Consider the following 15,820-nt stretch of genomic DNA (forward strand, 5'->3'; position numbering starts at 1 on the left):
CCCGGGGGCCACATGCGGCACTCAATCTAATTTTGTGTGGCCCCCAAAAGGCAATGCTCAAAATAAAATTAAAAAAAAAAAAAACACACACACAAAATGACAACAAAAATACACAAATTGACTAAACTTGAAGTCTCCATCAGCATCAGCATTAGCGGAGCAAAGACATATTTCCTGATCGTGGCATCGCAAAACCTGCAGTTGCTTACAGTCCATATTCACAGGTGTACAGCGGAGGTGGAGCACACATACACACGCTTCTGTGTCAACCACCGCCCTGAAACAAACAGAAGTCTCCAGTATGAAAGCGAAAGTAAATGGGGGCGCTCCGCTCGAGGACTCTCCATTTTAACATGAATCAACAAAATAAGCGCGCACACACATATAAACACACACACAAACATTGACAGCAGATGCTGCCCCTGCTTTCAGAGCCAGGGGCAGCATCTGCTGGGGAAGAAGACCGGTGCTCAGCCCTCAGCCCTCCAACCAAGAGACATTTTTGCCATTCGCTCATAGGTTTTCACCTTTGTGCACAAATGTGAGTGAAATGAGACGATAAAACAATGCAATGGAAGCATCTACAGAAAGTTTTATCACGACAATGACGTCATTGATTGAATCGGTGAATTAAGACATTACAGCCGATCACAATAACTGCATAAAATGCAAAATATCAGCCAATCCGATATAGCCGATCAGATCAGTGTAAAGCCTACTTACGACCAGTCGGTGATGACATCAATAGAGATCACCTAAAATTACTTGAAATCAATAAGTTTCCCACCTGTTTGACTGAGCAGGTCTTGGAAGAACTTCTGGTTGTAGATTCGAGCCACTCCGCTGATCTCTGCCACCTGGGCCTCAGCCGCCGTGTTCCTGTTGATGAAGTTTGCAGTGATGCCGATAGCTAATTGTCCTCTGAGCTCTTTGTGTTTGAAACCTGAAGAATTGCAACAAAAACAATACAGAAACAAACTCAACCCACAAGGAAAGCTTTACGAGGGGAAGTTTGTGCACTTGGAATTGATTCAGTCGCTCATGAGAGTGCGTCTCACCGTCAGGGACAAACCTGCCTCCACCAGCAGAAACAAAGACATCAAACTGGAAGGATGCTGCTGGATGAGTCCGAGGCTGTAGTTTGGCCATCCAACCTGACACAGAGCGAGAGAAACATCACACTGTCACGTCCTGCTTGGTCTTCACATTCTGCTCAACTAAAACCACTGATTGTGACAGATTGTGTTAAACATTAGTACCATTTTCTCCTGAGGGGTCCACCAGGCCCTCGAACTCCACTCCAGTGTGCACCTCAACCCCAAGGAGAAGAGACGCTTTTAAAAGGATCAACTGCAACTGACGGATGCCTGAAAACACACCAGTGTGGAGTTTTTAAATCAGAGTGAATGAGTTTAGAAGCAGATCAAGTCATACAATAACTGAATGAATCCCACTCACTGACGTGATCCAGAGCACCAGAGCAGAATTTCCCATAAAACTTTTTGGCTCCGAGTCCTCGCAGGTCATAGATGGTGTAGGGCCACAGATGGAGAACATTATTCCTGGAGAACGACTCTCTTTTCTCTAAAAGCACCACCTGAGCTCCCAGCAGGGCCAGTTCGATGGCTGTCCTCAGCCCACAGGGGCCAGCACCCAACACCAGACACTGGGGACAAAACACAAGCCATGAGACATTTTAGATTAACTGATAAACAAAAAAATCTACAAAGTGATTCAAAATACCTTTACTATGACCTTCTATAAAATGTTGCACACTCAAATTTTCAATATCTTACTAAAAACATAAGAACCCTTTAAAAAGTCTGTAATAAATCTTATTTTATACAAATGTAATAAAACAAAAATAGTTTTGAACCTTTTACTGCAACTACACCAAATGCACCATATTTTAACCTATTTTCATCACTTTTCTTGCTCTATTATTTTTGCTCCTTTTAATACATGTTTGCTACATTTCTCCAATTTCTGCCACTTCTCCATCAAATTTCAATGTCTTTACTGCACATTTTTTTCCTTTCAAGACATTTTCGGCACTTATTGTATAAACCCTTTCCACCACTTTCCCACCTAATGTCACATATGTTGACCCATTACAGTCACTTAACCGCTTTTCACCATATTTCGTGCCGAACTGTGAGATTTAGATATAGTTACATCTCTAATGAGTACAAATACTGTGATATTGTAATTAGTTTACATACAAATGTTGTAAATGCATAGTTACACACAAATACCTTGTTATTTTTGCAGGCTTTTCCTTGCTGGTAGTCTGCATGAGAAGCTCTTTTGTCCAACTTGGTCCACAAAGTTTTAGCTTTCCAATAGTTCAGTTTTTCTTTTAACTTGTTGTAGAAGTTTCTGAAATCCTTCGAGTTGATCTCCAGCTGCCGGCAAAGCTCTGCAAAGTGTAGCTTGACATCCTGGCAGCTCTGGGCCTGGACGAAGAGGTCGAATGTGGCGTGCGAAGGGTTGCTGGAGTCCTGGCTCGCCATGGCTGAGGGTCTAAGGGTCCACAGGAGGTTTACCTTATCTGTGAGAGAGCAGAAGAGGTTTTTAATTGTGACATCTGCACTTTCCTGGAGACGCGTAAAGGGTTCCAGTCTTTCTTACAGGCATTCAAAGTGGTGGTCCACTACTTCCTAATAGTCTACCTACTGTGCAGTGGGAAGTCCCTGAGTCAAGATGTCCTAATTATAGTGTGCATACATGTTCAAACGCTGCAGGCTTCAAGTCACCTGCTGCAGTTGTGTGATTCATTGCTAACTTCCTCAATGTGGTTTATCTTTATCTGTGTTTTTTACGACAGCTTAGCGTGGTGTGACCCGCCCACTGCTGATTTCTCAGTCTCTCACACAGCCTCCGGACGTGTGTACGTCACTGGTTTCCGTACACAACAGAGTATAGTTTACTGGAAGCACATGAAACTCACAATGTTTGTGTTCTTCCTTCAGTTGTGACTGGGTAAACTACAGCATACAAATTACATTTATCTGGAAATAATGAACAAATATGCATTGACTGCCATGATCAATTTAAATATTTAGAACTATTACTATTCTATTACATTTCTAGCAACCTGAAAACGAAATGAATTTTATGAGAAACAAATGTTTTGTTCCTATGGTTTGGTTTGAATTATGGTTTGAGTCCCAATACAACTTTTTCCACATCCGATACGACACAGATATTGCATACTTTGTTATTGGCCGATACCAATCAATAAGATACGATATCAGCACGAATCATACATACTTTTATTACTTATTTTGTAGTGTGAAATGTTACAAAAGGCTTGATCAAGTGTCATATTATAGAGAGTAACAGTTGGCATGAGAAAAACCAATGGGTTACATCCATTTTAACCTTAACCATAAGAATATTCAACAATAAAATAAAATAAATAAATTAGAAGACCCTGAAAAATATCATCAATAAGTCCTTAAAAAAAATTATGTTTTGAAGGAAAAACCTTCAAATAAGAAGCAAAAAGTCAACAATATTCAAATCTTTCCATTAGCCCCTAATGCACAATTTATATTTATATATAATAATAATATAAAGTAGTTAGGGCTGGGGCCGGGATATGGACCAAAACTCATATCTCAATATTTATTTCTCAAAATGGTGACATACAATAAATCTGCATATACAAAAAACACAGATGTGTCACTTTTTACTTTTTCACCTAAAAGGGACAGCACGTGTGAGTGAGTTCTGTAGTGTGGCTTGTTTAAGGGAAGGTCGGGATTAGGACGCACTCAGTAATCCATCTAACTGAGCTTTTTATGCTCTTCTGAGAAGTAGCAAAAGCAACAACATCTAAAATGAGTATTTTAATACTAAATAAGCTATAAAAAAAAAAAAATATCGATGTAGGCAAAATTGTAATTTTCTATATCGCCAAAATATAAAACTCGATATATTGCCCAGCCCTAAAGGTAATTAGAAGCAAATCAATGTTTATTGTATTATACAGTATAAAACGCACCAGCAAGGCCTGAACATAAAACATATAAACCCAGTTGAACACGTGAATGAATCTAAAAAAAAACTCTAAACCATTAACGTCGCTGACAAAGTGACTCACTGACTGTCAGCAGGTCTTGATATGAATGACTATTAAACTGAAAACAATCCTGTTCAAAGGTTTAGCCAATCATCTGCCTCAGGTTGAACAATATGATGACACAACAGGACTCTTAACCTCAAGTCTGAGCACAACACTCATTATTTATTATTTATGTCATTGTTGACACAAGGAGGGGGACTTTGGAGAACTCGTTACACTTCCAAGCAAGATGCAAATCTCTTCAACCAATAGAAACTCAAACACTGAAAGCAGATCCAATTTCCAGCTTGTATTTCTGACATTTTCAGGCATGATGAATAAGCATGCAGTTACATGCACAGCACACACTGGTATTCCTCTGATGCTGCTGTTTAAATTCCTGACAGTAGATATTTTTTTTTACCTCAGAGTGACTTCAAGCCTCTGTTTCCCCCTTAGGACGATGGAGTTTATAATTACAGCTGCTGCAGCGTGTCAGCACTGATGTGCGTGTCTCTCAGTATTATTTCCTGCACTGCTCTGTTGTGCTTCCACCAGTGACAGCAGGAAATGCTAACTGTAGAGCACGTGTGTCAAACTCATGGCCTGGCGGCAAAATTCGACCCGCAGAATAAAGTAAAAATTAATCTTTGTGTAAATGAAACTCACAGTCTTCCCAAGGCTTATATTGCAGTCATTTTTAATGTTAAACTTTAGAAAAACTCAAAATTCTTACAAAATCCTTCATTTTCCACAAATTACTACATAATATTTCCCTTATTTAAAAAGAAAATGGTCAAAAAATCTAGGAAACTTAAAGTTAAGATCCTGTTGGGACTGATATCTGTCACTTATTGTCACTTAGAGCCTGTCGCTGTTAAGAAAGAGACACTCAGATATAAAACCACACACAAACAAAACAATAAATGAAACATCTTATCAAGTCCCAACACAAAACATCACAGTTTAATACATATTTAGAACATTTAGACACAGAGGTTTAAGAGCTTTAAATTCCTTAACAGTGAGGATCGTTGTAACCGCATTCACACAATGTGTCTGTTGTGGCTTTGTTTGTTTGTGTTCAAACGGGACAAAAACATTACATTTTTAATCCATACTATTATATTTCATGTTCTAAAGAATAAAAATAAGATGAATGGTGCAGCTTTTAAAAACTAACTGGACCTTTGCCTCACTGTATTACACAAAACAAGACGAGCACTACAAACTCACATTATTGTAGGGCTGGGCAAATAAAATTAAAAAATAAATAAATAAATCGATTTAATCGATTTATCGAATTTGATTCCAGTTTTTTAATCTTTTTCATTTTTTTTCCCACCAGTTTTTTTTTTTTACTTTTTTGTGTTCCGTCCTTGTGGGTTACCGTAGCGTGATGTGAGCCCGCCCCCTCTTTGTTTACATGTGTCCACCCTATATGTGTGCCACAGGCATGTTCACTTTTTTATTCACACTATGCTGAGATGCTAAGGGAAGAGTTTATTAATTTTTTAATTGTAATGTTATAAATTATAAATTATGTAGTTATATGATTTCTTAATCAGAAAATTTAAGCTACTGTGAAGTTGCTGTTAAACCTGGTTAAAGCTTGAAATTCTTGAATGACAGAGTCTCATTTACTTTTTATTTTGGGATTGTTCTATGCATTTTAACTCTTGAGGACAATCACAGCAATAAAGTTGCACGTTTGACAATACATCTGACAATAAATTGCTAAATGTAATGTGAAGCCAAACAAACAAACCAAACCTGCTTGGAATGTGTTTTTCTTTGGAAAATTTCACATGCAGAAACAAAGTGAGCTTGTGTGCCAGTGAAAGAATTTTAAAAAGAGACAAGCCAAGCATTGAGAGCCTAAAATAACTCCAGGTGATGATCACAGACTTTGATCTGAATCCCAAAGTGTATTTTTACTTCTTTGTCTGCTTGTACACAGTGTTTTAGGAAGACGACTCACGTCCTTTTGTAACACTGGCTGCTACAATAAAAAAAGCTCAAGGACTTGGTCATGCAGTTATGCATCACCAACATCATCATCATCATCATCATCATCACCTGACTTGCCAATTTTAAAGAACAGGATCCACTACTTTTTGGATCCTGTAAAGCACACGTGTCAAACTTAAGGCCCAGGGGGCCAAATCCAGCCCTTTAGAGCAGCGTTTCTCAAATGGGGGTACGTGTACCTGTAGAGTAGGGTGAGTATTGGCAAGGATGCTGCAATACGATACGTATTGCAATACTTGGGTCACGATACGATATTATCGTGATATTCTACCCAGTTAACATCAAAATTAAACATAGAGATGAAAAATCAAGTTGCTGTCTATGTTCATCAGAAGATATTGATCATTCAGAGGACACATTGAGTCAAAACTATTTGCTTCCAAACATCCTATTTATTATTTATTATTAGTGATTTTTGAAAAAAAGAAAATGCAGTGTTACACACTGCCATCATAAAATCAAGTGCAACAAGTTTCTTTTCACTGAAACTACTGTGTAGAAGTCTCAAAGTAACCATTGCAACACATTGAAAGCATTGTAACCACTGAAATATTGTACAAATACACAAAAATATTGATAAAATATTAAAATAAAAAAATAATAAAAAAAACGATATATCGTGAAATCGATTTTTTTCCCTACTTTAGAGGTATGCAATGGCGCTACAGGGAGAGAGAAAACGAGAGAGAGAGAGAGGAAAATTTACAAATAAAATGTCAGTCTTGGTCCCACCCCAGGCATGATATGATCGGAAATTATAATAACTATAGAAATAAATCTATTCAGTGTTTTTCAAACTTGGTGTCAGGACCCTCTGTGGGGTCACCAACAGTATAAATGTCAGCTGAAATTTCTGAAAAATTCTAATAGATTGTTTTTTTTACATGTATTATTGTTTTTTATTATTATTATTATTATTAAAACTACACCCAACCTTAAACAACTGAATTTCTATAATTTCCCTTTGTGAAATATGAATCTAGTTCAACAAAAATGCAGTAAAAAAATATCTAAAAAGAAAAAAAAATGTCTTTGCGATCGCCAGAAATGTTTGATATCAAAATGGGGTCACGATCCAAAAAAAGGTTGGAATGGGAACCACTGCAATAAATACGGTTTCTTTCCACTTACTCACAAAATGAGATTCTTTAAAATGTGTTATCACTCGTTCATTCATCATTATGATGTAATAATTATTTTTAAATAGATTTCTAAGTCGGACAAAGATTCAGAAATAAGAAAAAGGGGGACTGGAGCTAAAGAATTTGAGAACCACTGCTTTAGAGCATCCAATTCAGCCCACAGGATAAAATGTAAAATAGCAGAGAAAACAATAATTAATGTGTAAATTACCAAATAATTCAGCTGTAGATATCTCAGTCCCTAAATATACAGATTCAATCACACTCTACAATATTTGCAGGATTCATAGTTTTTCCCATGCTTTTATCACATGATGGAAGAGCTTTTTGTTTATAAACTCTCAATTTTTTCCAAAAATCGTGCAGTTTTCCTCAAAATACTTGACATAATGTCCACTTATTTAATACATTTTATTTATTTTAAATACAGATGAAGAAAGAACTGATATCTGTCACTTATTGCTTGGATATTGTCAGTTACATACTTTACATATACGTGGAAGTACAAACTAGGGCAGAAAACTGTTAAAATAAATCATTTTCCTGCCGAGAATCTGTGGCCCTTGAGACCAGAGTGATCCGTATTTGGCCCCTGGATTTAAATGAGTTTGACACCCCAGCTGTAAAGTGACCTGACTTTACCTTTGTAGGTGAAGGAGGATTTAAATTGGATTAGATCAGATTATGTTAGCTGACTTTATCCCCATGTGTAAACGGTCAAAGTGGGACAAACGATGACACAAACATGACGGAGAAGAACGAATGAAGGTGGGACAACAAGGTGATGTTCAGCTACTAAAATGGAAGCATCTCTGTGTTTGTTTGTTTTTTTTTATCACAGGAAGAATGGCAAATTTAACTGGATATAATATTTTAACTAGTGGAAAGTCTCTTTTTGGATATCTATGATTCAATTAAGACTAGTTATTAAATGAATTGTAGATATCTAAAATAAAGATGTTACCAGTAAGAATATAATTTTACAATTATATTGTAGATATCTGAAACGCGATTCCAGACATCTGAAATTACATTCTCACTAGTTACAATTCCAAGCTGACATATCAGTCATTTAATTCTGACTAGTCAGAATTTAATTTCAGATATCTATAATTCAATATATGATAAATTAAATGTAAGAACAATTGTGGATATCAACAATTAACATTGCAACTGATCAAAATTATATTATGGATATGTGGCCTTGGAATTGCAAAATGTCAAAATTTAATTGTAGATATGTGGAATAAAATTTGAATGGAAGTCAATGGGACATTTCAACTAGCTGTAATGAAGTTTCAGATATCTACAATGGGGGATTTCCATAAGTGAGAATTAAATTGTTGATAACTACAAGTTTAACTAGTGAGAATGGAATTGTAGAAATCAATAATTAGAATTGTAACTAGTCGAAATTACATTATGGTTACGTAGACTTGGAATAACAACAGCTCGAAATTGAATTATAGATATATACAATTACAAGTACTGCTACTTATTACATGTTAAAACCACTTGCCATATACAGGAAGCTCAATAAGAACATCTTATCAATTATCAAACACATTTAAAATGGATTTAAAAAAAACGACAAAATGGCAACAATGACAACAAGGAGCCTTTTGTTAGACAATAAAATCAGGTAAAAACGAATTACTCCAAGCGACATAAATCTTTACCTTTAAAAACAATGAGGGACAAACTTACGGTTTGAGCTCCCCGCCTCAGGCACACGTCAGCGGACACGGACTCGCACTGGAAGCCCCCACCACGTCCTTCATGTCCGTGTCCGTTGTCTGTGTCTGTATCTGTATCTGTGTCTGTGACAGTCTCGGTAAACAAACAGTGCACGCGCTGCACGAACGGAGCTTCTTCCGGTACCTTCTGGTCTGTGCGCCACCTGGGCGCACGAGGAGAGAAGAGCACGTGACGCGATGGAGAGTAGTTGAAGGAAGCGGTTATTTAAACTTTTCTTAAATTCGTTTGGATTAAAATAAAATTAATTACGTGAATTTTTATTTTATTTTATTTTTTTTACTAGTAATTAGTCTTGGTCTTGCCTTTAACTTTGATTTAAAAATGTTCACATTGGATGCTGACTTCAGCTCTGCTGGCAGTTTGTTCCACTTCTTTGCAGCATAACAACTAAAAGCAGCATCACCATGTTTCCTGTGAGCTCTGGGCTCCACTATCTGACCTGTATCCATAGATCTGAGTGACCTGCTGGGTTCATACCTGACTAACATGTCACTGATGTGTTCTGGACCAAACCTATTCACAGATTTATACACCACTAGTATCGACTACTAGTAGACTAGACTAGTTTTATCTATATAGTTTATTTGATTTATTTTTAAATTAGTATTATTTGTATTTATTTATTAGCAATTAGTAGACTGGTACTTGACCATTTTTAATTTAGTTTTAGTCGTAGTCTTATGACAAAAATGCAACTTACTTTTAGTCAAAAATTTAGCTATATTTAAACTTGTCTTTAAGGACTCATTTTTTAAAATATTTGTCAGTTTGAACAGTTTTCCCATTTGTATTGTCACTAGTAGTACTACAAGTCTAATTATTAGTAGATACTAGTACGAGACTCTTTTTTAATTTACTTTTATTTGTTGTCTTTTTTAATTATTATTTTTAATTATTATTATTTATTTTTTTAGTAATTACTAGTAGACTAGTACTTGAAACATTTTTTATTTTGTTTTAGTCATAGTCTTTTGACTAAAATGCGACTTAGCTGTATTTCAGTTATGGTCTGGTTTGTGTCAAATAAATGACATCAAGACTTTAGTCGATGAAATCTCTAACAATTCAATTTCAGTTCAAAGAGCTCAACGTCTCAAATAAAGCTAAGTTTAAAAACTCAGCTGCATTCATCAATTCCAACTGTTTTATTTGACAATCCAAACTGTATTTTTTATTATTATTATCAAAACCATATTTTTGTTACTTGTAGTGACATTTGAGTATCATAAATGAACTAATCAAATGCAATGTTAAGCACGTTTTGTTTTTAATTTAGCTAACCATACTTTAAAATGACAGCATAAATAAATAGATTGTGTTTCTGTTGCAGACTCCACAGCGCTGTGTGTTTGCGCCATCTAGCGACAAATGTTAGAAACTGATTTAGTAAAACGTAAAAAGGCTCAAAGTGTTGTTGCTATAAATTATGCCACCATTGGGGCTATGTAGGCATGTTTTGGGTTAGATGAAGGGATCTAGTGGGGTTAGGGTAACAAACGACACTTAATGACAGCCTTCAATCATATTATTATTATTATTATTATTATTATTATTATTATTATTATTATTATTATTATTAATTTAACTCGAATTTGCAAAATAAAAATCGTTTTTATCTCCAAATTTGATTAGTTGATTAAATCGATTTTTTTGCCCAGCTTTATTTTGTACCGGCAAAACTCAAGGCAGAAATGGGCGTGGCCAGATGATTCAGCGCTATTCAGGGAATCTGTGGACATGAAGTTTTTGAATGTGTGACATGGTGTAGGAGTTATAGGCCAAAACGCTTTGAACTTGGTTATAGCGCCACCTGTTGGCAAATATATGAGTTCTCGCGTCCAAGATATGGTATGCTTACATATGTGGTCCCCAGGCCCCGAGGGCTAGGCCCCCTAATAATACTGCGGTCCGTACATTTTGGGAGAAATTGCCGATTAAAAAAAAAAAATAATAATCTAGTTTCTTATTTTGGAAAAACAAGTTTAATAATGCATCAATTTTATATAGCGCTTTCTCATAGGCACTCAAAGTCGCTTTACAGAATTTAGGCATTATTCTTTCACTCCACACTTAGTGGTGGTAAACTACAACTGTAGCCACAGCTGCCCTGGGGCAGACTGACGGAAGCGAGGCTGCCAAAGTGCGCCATCGGCCACCACCAACATTCACTCACACACTACATTCAGACTAGGCAGTGAGTGAAGTGCCTTGCCCAAGGACATAATGACAGATACCGCTGGTGTGACTGCCACCCCACTGTGGCACCTGGAATTCTCAGTCGTCTCCCATCCGACTACTAACCAAGCCCAGACCTGCTTAGCTTCTGAGCTCTAACGGGATCGGGCAATGACAGGCTGGTATGGCTTTGTCAAATCTCTGAAAATAATGAAAAATATGAGTCTGCACTGAAACTATGTACACTGAGCAATTTATGTTAATATAAATTAAGTTATGTCTTGACCCAGGTATGTTATTGGTGTTACTGGAAAATGAATGATAATATTAAAAATGTTTTTTTATTGATTCTCTACCTCTTTTTGATAATGTATGTTCAACCTATGAAGTTGGCATGCTTAAGATGTTTACAAATATGTGCCTAAGTTTGTTTGTGTATAACATTCATCATAAAGTTTAGAGGGAGAGAGTTGGATTTACGGGTGATGAGAGAGCATGAGTTTGGATGTATGCATGAAATGAGAGATTACTCTAAGTCTCACAATTCACTTATTTATGAATAATATATTCCATTATTGAGATGACGTAAAATAAAAAATTACATCATGTTGAGATTTTACAGTTTATGGCTATATCTCAAAAAGGATCCCCTCAATCAAACTAAAAATGTACAGTGTATCTCTTGAATTATTAAGGAACAATTGGAAAAAAATTTCAGAATTATTTGGGTCCAAAATACGTGGGATGTCCTAAAAATGTGTCGAAAAGACACAGAATGACCCACTCCCGTTGGTGCTAATCTGTATTTAGCAAAGAGTTTGCCACTATCAAAGTCAGGAACCTGATTGGTTCTAATGTATGACAGCATTAAAACAGATTAACTCAGTTTTTCATAAACAGAAAATGTAAAATGACCTACCAACTTAAAAAAATAAAGCTCAACCATGGACTGAGGTGGAGTAAGACTTTTTCTGAAAATAAGGACAAACACGTGAAACATGATACAAGAGGGACTTTATTTAAGACTTTGTATTCATTACAAACATCTTTGTGTAACGCCATAGGAGGAGTGATACAGTTAGCATTTCCCTTTGTTTCTATCAGTCTACAGATTGAAGTTAACAGAAATTGTGAACTTTGCTTGGAATGTATCGTAACATTTTATTTTGAACAGTTTCCCTTTTTTAGTGCATTCATGTGACTTTCTAATACTCCTCTCCTTCCTCCTCTCCCTCACCCTCAATGGAGTCGACTCCAACCTCTTCGTAATCCTTCTCCAGAGCTGCCATGTCCTCCCTGGCCTCAGAGAACTCTCCCTCCTCCATCCCCTCCCCCACGTACCAATGAACGAAGGCTCTCTTGGCGTACATCAGATCGAACTTGTGGTCGAGCCGAGCCCAGGCCTCAGCGATAGCAGTAGTGTTGCTGAGCATGCACACGGCCCTCTGGACCTTAGCCAGGTCTCCACCAGGAACCACTGTGGGTGGCTGGTAGTTAATGCCAACCTTAAAACCAGTGGGACACCAGTCCACGAACTGGATGGTGCGCTTGGTTTTGATGGTGGCGATGGCGGCGTTCACGTCTTTAGGAACGACGTCGCCGCGGTACAAAAGACAACAAGCCATGTACTTGCCATGGCGAGGGTCGCACTTGACCATCTGATTGGCCGGCTCGAAGCAGGCATTGGTGATCTCAGACACCGACAGCTGCTCATGGTACGCCTTCTCAGCTGAGATGACGGGGGCGTAGGTGGCCAGAGGGAAGTGAATACGGGGATAGGGCACCAAGTTGGTCTGAAACTCTGTCAGATCAACATTCAGGGCACCATCGAAGCGAAGAGAGGCCGTGATGGAGGACACGATCTGACTGATCAACCTGTTCAGGTTGGTGTATGAAGGACGCTCAATGTCCAGGTTCCTGCGGCAGATATCGTAGATGGCCTCGTTGTCCACCATGAAGGCACAGTCGGAGTGCTCCAGGGTGGTGTGGGTGGTCAGGATGGCGTTGTAGGGCTCCACCACAGCAGTGGACACTTGAGGAGCTGGGTAGATGGAGAACTCCAGCTTGGACTTCTTGCCGTAGTCCACGGACAGACGCTCCATCAGCAGAGAGGTGAAACCAGAGCCGGTGCCTCCACCAAAGCTGTGGAAGACCAGGAACCCCTGAAGTCCTGTGCACTGGTCCGCCTGGAAACAGAAGGACAAGAAAACCTAACGTGAACATTTCTGTCCTAGGAAATGTCAAATTTTTAAATTAACGAAACAATGCATTCAAAACTGCTTCTTCATATTGACTGACCAGTTTGCGGATCCGGTCCAGAACCAGGTCAATGATCTCCTTGCCGATGGTGTAGTGACCACGAGCATAATTGTTGGCAGCGTCCTCCTTTCCAGTGATCAACTGCTCAGGATGGAACAGCTGACGGTAGGTTCCAGTGCGCACCTCATCTGAAATTGTTTAAAATGAAATGTAATTAACATCAATAAGTCATTATTTGTGTGTTTAAGGCAGTGGTTCTCAAACTTTTTTGGGTATTACCCACTTTCATGCCCTAAGTGCACCCATTGCCCCCCCAATATAATCTTGACAAATGACACATTTTCAAATGTATTGATCTAACAAGAAACAAGTTATGTCGTATTTTATAATAAATTAAAAACAAAATTAAATTAATCACCTTCAAGCTTAAGAAAACCAAAAAGGAAATACATTTTTCAAGTCAGCTATTGAAAGTTTGTTTATTGCCTTGCTCCATGTTAAGTACATGCTGACGAAAATCATTATTTTTCAGAATCAGAAAAGTTTTATTGCCAAGTAGAGTTTTTAACAGTACAAGGAATGTGACTCGGTGGATGGTGCAAAAAAACAAAATAACATTATGATAACAATATAGAGAATGACTAAAAATATGAACACATACACATGTGGTGCATTGTTATATATTTGCACTTTAGTTCCACATTTCATTTTGTTCCTGGTCAATATATAATGCAGTCTAATAATTTAATGTTCTTTTGATTTCTGCAACATTTTTAGGCTTCTCACTATTACTTTGTTTGTAGGTGTTTTGTTTGGTTTAATCATCTTAATTGCCAATGAAGTAAGGCATTTAAGAAGATTGGCATGAAACCAAAAATATCCTCTGGTTTGCCACACCCCACCTGTTATATCTCTATTCCTCCACCAGGGGAGCCCTGACACACGGTTCGAGAAGCACTGGTTTATAAGGCCATGCTTACCAATGACAGTGGGCTCCAGGTCCACAAAGACCGCTCTGGGGACGTGTTTTCCAGCTCCAGTCTCACTAAAGAAAGTGTTAAAGGAGTCGTCGCCTCCTCCGATGGTCTTGTCACTGGGCATCTGACCATCAGGCTGGATTCCATGCTCCAGACAGTACAGCTCCCAGCATGCATTGCCAATCTGGACACCGGCTTGGCCAACGTGGATAGAGATGCACTCACGCTAAAAACGGTAAAAAAAAAAAAGACAAAAAAAAAAGAGAGATAAAAAATAAGAAGTTGAAAAATGTAGAAATTATTTGCATATATATCCACAACTCTAACACCACATTGCACTCTCACCTTAAAATAGTCGACTCTTTCCCACCCCTTCCATTGACTCCCTCTTTACTGTCCCCCTCATAAGTGTAACACTGCCCTTTCTTTTTATATTCTCGCTTCAATAATTTTTTTTCTTATGCACAATTTATGCAATAATAAAACATGCATACTGTCACGTAGTGTTGTCCTTCGACAGCATGTGCAGACAAGGTAAAACATTTTTACTATTAATTAATTGGGACATCGAGTGAAAAATAAAAGCTGTTAAATAAAGATACCTGACATTTAAATAAAGTTTTATTGAATTTAAGGGCTTCGGGTTTCAACAGAAACGCTTACTTCAACCGTCCCCCTTTTGTCGCAGGGCGTTGCTATGCGACAAAACCCGTCACCATGGCAACAGGCAAAGACCGAAGAAACAGGTGCAGGGCGGTGTGCTCCACCGTCTCTCAGCACAATAAGATGACTAGAAGGCTAAAGTTGCGTTTCTATGAGCCGACATATGTCAGTCCATGAGTATCCATCATTTCACATTAAATATTCATTCCTGGAGCCACGCTGACACCCCCATTTCATCCTCTTCTCAGCCCCGATAAGGTTTCTGTAGGTCGTCTCAAATTAATTAAACTACCTAATGCATTTAAATTCGACGAGTAAAGGGTAGTAATGGCCCTGGTGTTAGCCATGAGAGGATAAAATGAATGAATTAAGCCGCCATTATTTATCCAGCCCCTAATGAAGCCCTCCATTGTTCAGCCTGACCGCCAGAAACCCGTCAGAACCGGCCTAATTCACCGCCTTCAACCCCCACCGTACCGCAGCACTAAACTGTTTATGCACACACATACATCAATAAATATTGAAAAATGTAAATCAATAATGATCCCATATTATTAAAGAAACAAACCCCCTCCTCCAGCAACACTGTGAGACCATCATTTTCGGACCGTTAGCAGAGTTTTCTTACCATTTTAGTAGCTTTTTGGTGGATGAGTCTTACAGATGGACTGCTATGTCGTCGACGTAAGAGACAATGGCTAACAAAGCGACGATGGACGGTTGTATTTAAGCAGGCCCCGCCCTGG

The 15,820-nt window shown here is 38.0% G+C and overlaps 2 protein-coding genes across 4 annotated transcripts in view; both read right to left on the reverse strand.

The window, feature by feature from the left end:
• Nucleotides 1-9,131, reverse strand: part of mical1 (microtubule associated monooxygenase, calponin and LIM domain containing 1) — a 30,177-nt gene extending 21,046 nt beyond the window's left edge. For 2 of the 3 annotated variants that reach the window (XM_028452982.1, XM_028452980.1), the window contains exons 1-6: nucleotides 8,950-9,131; nucleotides 2,256-2,551; nucleotides 1,459-1,666; nucleotides 1,260-1,367; nucleotides 1,059-1,154; nucleotides 788-943 (exon numbers count right to left, since the gene is read on the reverse strand). In XM_028452982.1, coding sequence (XP_028308783.1) covers nucleotides 788-943; nucleotides 1,059-1,154; nucleotides 1,260-1,367; nucleotides 1,459-1,666; nucleotides 2,256-2,513 — 826 coding nt within the window. In that variant the 5' untranslated portion in view covers nucleotides 2,514-2,551; nucleotides 8,950-9,131. Of the gene's footprint in view, nucleotides 1-787; nucleotides 944-1,058; nucleotides 1,155-1,259; nucleotides 1,368-1,458; nucleotides 1,667-2,255; nucleotides 2,552-2,631; nucleotides 2,766-8,949 lie in introns of those variants that run through there. The other variant, XM_028452981.1, reaches the window with a different exon arrangement.
• A 3,041-nt stretch (nucleotides 9,132-12,172) lies between these two features.
• Nucleotides 12,173-15,811, reverse strand: LOC114467019 (tubulin alpha chain-like). Its single transcript, XM_028452983.1, has 4 exons — nucleotides 15,703-15,811; nucleotides 14,415-14,637; nucleotides 13,474-13,622; nucleotides 12,173-13,361 (listed from the first exon to the last, which is right to left on the reverse strand). Exons 1-4 carry the CDS (start codon nucleotides 15,703-15,705, stop codon nucleotides 12,381-12,383), a joined length of 1,356 nt encoding a protein of 451 aa, XP_028308784.1. The 5' UTR covers nucleotides 15,706-15,811; the 3' UTR covers nucleotides 12,173-12,380.
• Between the last annotated feature and the right edge of the window lie 9 nt (nucleotides 15,812-15,820).

This window comes from Gouania willdenowi, chromosome 7 (assembly GCF_900634775.1).
Source record: "Gouania willdenowi chromosome 7, fGouWil2.1, whole genome shotgun sequence".
NCBI lineage: Eukaryota > Metazoa > Chordata > Actinopteri > Blenniiformes > Gobiesocidae > Gouania > Gouania willdenowi.

Coding starts and splice junctions, on each gene's coding strand:
- LOC114467019 (XM_028452983.1), bottom strand. Junction 13,623..14,414: donor CCTGGAGCCCACTGTCATTG/GTAAGCATGGCC, acceptor AAACAATTTCAG/ATGAGGTGCGCACTGGAACC. Junction 13,362..13,473: donor TGGACCGGATCCGCAAACTG/GTCAGTCAATAT, acceptor TTCTGTTTCCAG/GCGGACCAGTGCACAGGACT.